This window comes from Dufourea novaeangliae, unplaced genomic scaffold (genome assembly GCF_001272555.1).
Source record: "Dufourea novaeangliae isolate 0120121106 unplaced genomic scaffold, ASM127255v1 scaffold1, whole genome shotgun sequence".
NCBI lineage: Eukaryota > Metazoa > Arthropoda > Insecta > Hymenoptera > Halictidae > Dufourea > Dufourea novaeangliae.
Window position 1 is genome coordinate 2,391,824 of NW_015373885.1, and position 8,960 is coordinate 2,400,783.

Sequence of the window (8,960 nt, forward strand, 5' to 3'; positions counted from 1 at the left end):
AAGTTATTATACTATATTTACATGAGAAGTATCTTCCAAGCTATGAAGTGTATTAGTAAATAGACAGCAAATCTTTACGCAAGTGCAAATTTTTACACATTAATCGACAAGAATAAAAATTAACCACAGGTGTAGTTTCTCGATTAAGGATTTTGTCAGACCAAACGTAAGATAAAATTTTCAATATTACGTAAGCACATATTAATCTACAATATTAACACTTTGAATACCAGGGGATTTTCGTATGTTTCAGCTATAATGCCGAAGTGAAAGCTTCGTTATACAGAGTTTATAAAATTGAAATATTATATAAAATTATTGAATTAACTTATATTATCATACTTCGTACATTTAATTTGTGGAGGATTACGGGTTTACATTCCAATATTAATAATATCGAAATGTATGCAAATATTACAGATCACTTGATGTAATTATTTTAATTGATTTTGACGGTGTTGCTCACCGATGACTCCCCACGGCATTCAACGTGCTGATGTACCTCTGATCCAACAACAAAAAACTAATTATTTTTCCTCTTTTATTTTTTCAGAGAGCATTTATAAAGTACCAGGCGACGACACCCACTTTTATGGGACGTTCACCACCTCGACGAACGGGCTAATGGGTTCGGCGATCTGCTCATTCCACATCGACGCGATTCAGGAGGCGTTCCGAGGAAAATTCAAAGAACAAGCGACGAGCAGCAGCGCCTGGCTTCCGGTGCTCTCTAACAAAGTTCCTGAACCGCGACCGGGCCAGTGCGTGAACGACACGGAGACATTCCCGGACACCGTTCTGAACTTTATTCGATCCCACCCACTAATGGATTCGGCGATAACGCACGAGAACGAGAAACCGGTGTTCTATAAGCGGGACGTGATGCTCACGCGATTGGTCGTCGATAAGCTACGCATCGATTTCGTTGGCCTCGATTTGGACTACACGGTCTACTATGCTGGTTCCAGTAAGTGTTCTAATATAGTTCTTTTGAAAATTTTAATACTGTTGATTTGTGTGGCTTTATATCTTGTGGTGAAATAGTGAGACATTTTCGAAGATTGTTAAATAGTGGGTTTTATATCTATTATAACAGTACCATTGATTATACAATTGATATTCATTTTATTTCATTAGTACCTATCTCAAAAAGTTAAGGTTCATTTTGTTACTCGAAAGGTTGGGTTTTCTGTATTCATATAATAATCGTAAACTGCAGGAGGTTTTTTAATTAGGATATCATGTAATGTACAGTGTTTTAGTATCTTTGGGGGTTATACATATGTAGTGGGTAACAACAGTATTCGAACGATAGAATATTCACAGATAAACTACATATATGTGTACAAATATTACACTAGAATGATGGGAATTGTACATACATTCGCAGATAGAAATTAGATATATTTATAGATATACAATTTAAGAACAAAAATATAATGGCATATGGATATATCGTTTTTGAATATAGAGAATATATTACAACGAAGAAAGTATGGAATCTTGTCGTTTTAATACATTTCTAATATTACATAAAAAATACAAGGTTTACCTGTTTGTATAACAGCTACATTTTGCAAATATTTTTACAATTGTTACTTGTATCATTTGTGTTCTAATCTGGATTTTCTGTGAAAGATATAACGAAATTCAGAATTTCCGCCATCTAAGCTAAATTGTGACAAGGAATTTAATGAGAAATACGTATTCGTGAAACGTTTTGCGCGGATATCCGATTCCTGATTTGTCAGGGGCAAACTTGCCAAGATAATCACCAACTCTGAGGTTCTTGTAGTTGACTTGTGTCGTCTGCTTTCGCTATCGGTGGTCCTGTCTCAAAGCCAGCTGACAACCGGTTAATATTGCCGCGAAGACTAACATAATCAAGAAACGCACTGGCATAGCTACAGAATATAGAAACTTAATTTAAACCACGTAATTTTATTAAATTAATGAAACCCTGAATGAGGACGTATAGAATATATCATAGAGAATACAATCCAGATGTCATTGTCCCCATAGATAATCGACCATATGACAATTATTAACATAAAAGTGAAAAAACATATTATTGCCTGAAGATCTCTTAACCCTCAGATGACGGAAGTGTATCACTCGAGATCCACACGTGAAGCCTATGCCGAAACGTGCTCTAAAAATTTTGACGAAATGTTAAGTCTTTGCACTCGTGAAACAACTCTCATACGCTGTATAATTTAATGCAGCGAATCGATTGGCGATTGATAAGTGACAGTAACAATCACTACAGTTACCTTTCATTTTTTCACTGTAGATACGTAAGTGCATCGTGTTGGTGTATCTGGTAATAATATGTACATAGCTTCCGTGCTTCTTATAATACCGTGTTATTTTACGTTTAGACTTATTATTTCTTTAGATACTTGCTTTGGAAAATTCCGTTCCCCATACTTAAAACAGCTTCGAGTACCAAGGCTGAACACCCTCAACTACAAACGACTCGTCCCAAAGATGAATATTCTAACTACGACTATTTGGCACACATTTAATATCCAACTGAACGTTATTTTTCTTTACTAACTGACAATTCAAAGTATTGAATCACTACAGCTTCTAAAATTGTCTACCAACTGTGACAATGAAATTGAACCGTAAATGACTTGAATGAACCTGACCGATTGTGTCATAAATAGACTGCGGGTTTTTATGCAAAATAAAGTTTTATAAAGCAATTCTTGAAGACGAGAATAAATGTAGGAATTTCTGTCTAATCTTAAGTATATTATTGAGTTAAGAATAAAATAGAAAAGTCGTTGCATTCGATAAAAGTTTTGCCTTTTATTGTATTTCACAGAGCTCTAGAGTCTATAAATGCATAAAATCTGCAGTCTAGTCATAAAAATTCAGAATCATCTTTGAGACCAGTCGTCTGTAGGAAGGTTAATAAGGAATTTCGAAATGGATTAAAAATAACCTGGCTCCATCAATCCACGGGTCCGTCTTGTAAGGGTTAATCGTTGTTAGCAATGTTCCGATGTAAATTCGACCGCGACACGACTCGTCATCTGTCTAGAGTGCTTGTTTACAAAGACGTCGTTTCTCCCTCATGTTACAGGCGACGGACGTGTACACAAGGTAGTTCAATGGACAGACAGCAACGGGGACTCCCAGTCTATCCTGTTGGACGTTTTTGATGTGACGCCTGGCGAGCCGATCCAGGCGATGGAAATCTCGAAGGAGCACAAGGCCCTTTACGTCGCCTCCGACCATCGAATAAAGCAGATCGATCTGGTGATGTGCACTCGCAGATACGACAACTGTCTTCGCTGCGTTCACGATCCTTACTGCGGCTGGGACAAGGACTCGAACACCTGCAAGCCTTACGAGCCTGGGTAAGCAATCCTTTCTTTCGATGCAACATCAGTGAAATTCAAAAGTAATTCTTAAAGTGGTGTTGCATGTATACTTGAACTGTCTGTTGTGAAATTCCTGTAATCTTGGAGTATTGATGTTAAGTTGTTAACTGTAATGTTGAAGTATTCATTGTTCAAACTTTAAACTCCTCTGAATATAATTCCAACCACGATTGTGTTGATCGCGAATTCGGTTGCACGTTACTATAAAATGCAACGAAGATAACTGATATTGTAGGTCGCTGCAAAAGCTATACAATACATTAAAATTTAATTTAATTTTATACAAAAGTTTTTGTTTAAATTTATTAAAGTAGATTTCATAGATGCCATTATATGCCTTCAATATTATTTTCAAATGCTAATCCCCGGGTTGAACAGCATTCTATATTTATTTAACGATAAAATGGCGTACGGAATTTGTGCAGTAATCTAGTAATTGATATCTTGTTGGAACTTTTATCTAGACTCTTACCATTATCAGATATTCAACATAGAGTATGATACAATCAAATACGTCAACTCTAAATCCACGTGCTTTACGAAAATAAACACGCTTTATTTGTCTTACGAAGACCAGCATATTTCAATCTATCCCGAAAAGAAGCACGTTTCATCGTTTCCCACGATTACTAGCATGTTTGACATTCACTATGATAACGAGCACGTTCTACAGTTCGCCACGAATAGTAGCCTATTTCGAACACTGCGGCGAAAAGTAGCACGTTGAATATGTCTTACGAAGGCTACTACATTTCAGTTTACAAAGAGTTGACGTAATATTACTCACAAAATTGAGCGTACACCTATATGTTACTAATGAAAATTGGCAGGAGAATAAATAAAAACATATGTACTCAAGAGTAAAGTTATAATATTTATTTTATTCGTATATTTTGATGCATCATTCATGAAAAAAATTTAATTAAAATGAACCATTTGTTTGTTTTTAATAAAGAATGTGACAATGCATTTATATTAGTAACACAAAATTGAGCACACGCTTCATATTTAAGAGTTATAAAACATAAAGAAATAAATATTAATATTTTGTAGGGTAGCCTTTGGTTCCAATCACAACCTGTAATCGTCGTGGAAGGGACATACTCAATTTTTGGTTAAAGCAAGGCGAAATAATGTCCCATTCTTCTGTGAAGTTCTAACTTTGTTGCATTTGTACAATTACGTTTCTTTGAACTGAAATAAACAAACGTCTTTAACTCTTTGAATCCGGGTGACGTATATGTATACGTTCTATAGGTATATTTTGGCCGAAATTCCCCAGATTTTCAAAGGGTTAATGAAAAAGTGAAACTTTCAAATATAAACAAACATAAACTAATTTATTTAATTAACAATATTATTATAAAATTGAATAAATCCTGTCGGGATAAGACCTTTAGATACCATTGTTGATAAATCTTGTATTTTTTAAAGATAGTTCAATTTTAGTATCGTAGCTATTTTCTAAGCCATATTCCATAATGAAAAGTTTGAAAAGTTTCAAAATATTAATTCCCATACTGTTTTCATTTAAATCATACTTGTATTTAACGGTACCTGAATTCCCATCTGGGCACACAGGAATCTCTCGAACGGAAGCGATTTTAACAAAAGGCCAGTTAAATTTTTTCGATAAATCTTTGAATTCAAATAGGTCTGCCTGCAACTTTTCTTTAACAAGATACGAGTTTATAAACTTTACATTTCCCCATGACTCTGCACCGCTCATCTTGTGTATACAGCGTGTAACAAAAATGTTCTAGGACCCGGAAATGGGAGACTCGTGAGTTCATTTGAAACAAGTTTTTCCTTAGCACAAATTTTATCCGAGGCTTTGTTAACGAACTGTGCTAGTTTTCGTAGCGAAAAAGTAGAACATGTTACATAGTCTTCGTAGCTATAAGTGAAAATATGCTACTTTTTGAGCCTACAATCGAAACGTGTTGTTTTTCGTGGTCAGAAAGTCCGCCGTACTAGTCTTCGTAAGACAAATGATATGTGCAACTTTTCGTAACGCACGTTGACATTATCCTCTTCAATAAGAATCACTTGCTGGTCTCCATATAGAATAATTATTTCTAAGGGTACGAAAACATAAGTTTCTAATAACGAAATAAGTATGGAAGACACAAGACATAGATAAATATATACACATTGAAATAACCTTCAGGGTGAACTTGTGGAACTTTTATCATCGTCAGATGCACATCTTAAGACCATATAACTCCTCTTAGTAATGTTTTCTTACTTTCAATATCATAGGACATAATTTAAATGTTCCTTATAAGTGGGACACCCTGTATTTATAATAATGGTGCTTTTCTTTTCGTAGACTTCTTCAGGACGTGTCGAACAGCACCGCTGACGTTTGCGACAGCAGCGCAGGTAAACGGCAGCTGGTGGTCACCTGGGGACAGTCGGTGCATTTGGGCTGCTTCGTGAAGATGCCGGAGGTGCTGGCGAATCAGGAAGTCAGGTGGGACCACTACAGCAAGGAGAAGGGCAAGTACCAGATAGCTTACAAGTACGGGGCCGGAGGGGGCAAGTTCATCGAGACGTCCGAGAAAGGCCTCGTGATTGTGGGTGTGAACGAGCAAGACGCCGGAAGATACGACTGCTGGCTCGGTGGCTCGCTTTTGTGCTCGTACAACATCACCGTAGACGCTCACAGATGTTCCGCGCCCGCCAAGTCCAATGATTATCAGAAGATATACTCGGACTGGTGTCACGAATTCGAGAAGTACAAGTCCGCCATGAAGAGCTGGGAGAGGAAGCAAGCGGTAAGTCTATCTCCATTACATATGAACTGACAATGAAGAGGATTATTCATATAATAAGTTTACTCTATAGTTTTTCATAAAATAGTTATTCGTTATTGCATCGTTGTGTAGATCTGTTCACAGTGAATTAAATAATTTTCATTGGTTGTATTACTAAATATAGATTCGCGTGAGAAAGGAAATTACATATTTAGTAAGCTTGTTGAACAGCTCTTTTTGGAAACATTACCATTTATTAGACTGTTGCATAGACCTGTTTGTAATGGGGTGGTTTTTATTAACATTTATGTTCAGTTTTTGGGGAAAGTTGTAGTTTCTTTTCGTTTGTATTTTAACAACGAAACCAACATTATTTTTGTATAATAATTTGCCAAGCTATCAGAGAAAACGAATTAAGTAGAAGCAGAATTTTATAAAACGACAGAATTTTTCGACGGATCTCGTAAAATGTAAACTTGTGTTAAAGCTGGACATAAGTTAAACAAATTGCAAGAAATTTTTCAATAACTTAATATGTTGATATATTATTTTCAAATAATATAAAAGGATAATGGTTATTAATAATAATTAACGACGTTCGTGAATATGTTTTTATTCGAACGGAAACTTATTTTAATGAAAAATTTATTTATCAGTGACGAATAAATATTTATTTGTTTCTTATTTTCCAAATCAAATTGCACAAGTACAGCCGTTGTTTCTTATTTTCCAAATGGAATTGCATCGCAGGAAATATCTACGTTAAATAAACAAACGAAGAAATTCTGGAATTTTCTCATTAATGATTTAGAGATATCCTTTCAATACTTTGATTACTACGTTTCCATTCTTACAAATTTAAAGAATAATACTGTTCAACAAATTAAATTAACCTGCCAATTTGGTCATTCTCCTATCTTAACCCTGCTGTTCTCCTGACTTATTCTACACATTTGTATCGCTTCAAACAGAATTATTTCAAATGTTAAAATGGTTTATTCTTAAGAAATGTAGAATACACAACTAGTAGACGTGAAATTTAAATATGTTGAATACTAAAAGCACATAATTAATAAAAATATAGTACCTATAGAAATATAATCTTCATTTTGGGTTATATAGACTCGAGAAGAATAGCAGGATAAGCATGAATAAAATCTAGTTTTCAGTTGTACGATGCAATTATAATGGTAAAATAATAGTAACAGCAAAAGTGTTTCCCGAGCACGCAGAGACAATCGAACGGCTGCTTGAAGAACCCTTCTCCATTCCGTCTGTTCCAGCAATGCGCCTCGAGGCAGAACGACAGCAATCAAAATATGCACATGAACGAGGTGTACGGCACCCCCCTGGTCTGATGGAACCGATCGTTGGAGCCCTCGTCGAGCCGAGACCCCGACACAGTTCCACGTACAAACGTCCTGCCGAAGAATCGCGGTCCATCCACGATCAGTCGGACGAGCCTCACTCTCCTTCTGACCGGTTACACCACTGCCTTTGTCCTCCTTGCGACCGACGGGCTTTCGACCAAGTGAAGGGGATCGGATACGCGAGACACGTCCGCATCAAGAGCCGGCAAACCGTAGGTCCGTGAAGGCGAGATCACCACCATGTCCACCAATGACGTTCAATCTCGATCGATCGAACGAGCCGGTCTCGTCCTGACCGCTCGTTGGATCGTCTCGAACCATCATCTCGACGAACTTTCAATCTCGATCGACAAAGACGCAAGGCTGATCATCCGATTTTTCACGGCCCGGATCAATGGAACGATGGCCACCATGAAATGCGCCGGTGTTCATCGCGGAATCGCTACCAAAACGACTGCCATTAACGTACCATCGTCTTCTACGTGGTGTGAACAGTGCCCGCGGTACGGTCCAATACCACGAGGATCCACCCTTGTATCCGGTCTCGGAACTACCCGCGAACACTTCTCTCCCACTTCTGTAAATAGTCACACACACATACACACACACACACAGCAGGCGACTCCGTGACGCGAGCCACGACGAGAACCACGAATTTCCCCCGAGTTTCCCGCGTGGAATCGTGATCGTACGAGGATCGCCGGGCGAAAAGTGCGCTTAGACGGAGAACACGGTCCTGACAAGATGGCCGACCGCGCGAAGACTCGGCGATACGGTTCCTATGTGGTAATCGTTTCTCCACCTGTTTCTTCCCCTTCCCTCCTCTTCCTGAGCGATCAACCGAGCCAGGACGAAGAGGGAAATGGTTCCAGGATTGTCGGTGATGAGGGACGCGACTCGAATCGAGGACGACCGTCCGCGGAACCGTTTAGCAAACGGAAATCAGTTCTCCTGCTTTCTTATAGATCTGTGATACGAACGACGGGACGAGATTCTGGGATCGTACGTGCTCGGTTGGTAGCCCCGTCCGAGAATTAATGATGGGATCGATATCGATACTATCGTTGGTATTCATTCAATACGATACTAAAGTACACAATGGGAAAATATCGATACGTATCGATATTTTTAGTACTTGGTATTAATTATCGACACCGATTCATTTTGAATCGATACCAAATTGATACGGAACGGAATCGAAACCCGTTCGGTACCTCAAACAGGTATCGATAACTTTCGATATCTAAGTGAAAGTACCGATTCCTTTCGATAGCATTTACTCAAATTGCCCAGCATCGAACGACATGGAGTCGACGAGAATGTATAGTCGGCGGTTCGAATAAACTCGCTGCAGAAAGGTATCGATATTTTAATATAGGTATCGAAAGGTACTGATATTTTCGTGTACGTATTGAACGCTATCGATACCTTCCTGT

The 8,960-nt window shown here is 37.9% G+C and overlaps 1 protein-coding gene across 1 annotated transcript in view; it reads left to right on the forward strand.

Moving 5' to 3' along the window:
• Window positions 1–8,137, forward strand: part of LOC107193347 (semaphorin-2A) — a 183,850-nt gene extending 175,713 nt beyond the window's left edge. The window contains exons 9-12 of the mRNA XM_015582759.1: window positions 554–967; window positions 3,095–3,371; window positions 5,728–6,175; window positions 7,438–8,137. Of these exons, the coding sequence (XP_015438245.1) occupies window positions 554–967; window positions 3,095–3,371; window positions 5,728–6,175; window positions 7,438–7,512 (1,214 nt within the window). The 3' untranslated portion in view covers window positions 7,513–8,137. The remainder of the gene's footprint in view (window positions 1–553; window positions 968–3,094; window positions 3,372–5,727; window positions 6,176–7,437) is intronic.
• The last annotated feature ends 823 nt before the right edge of the window (window positions 8,138–8,960 follow it).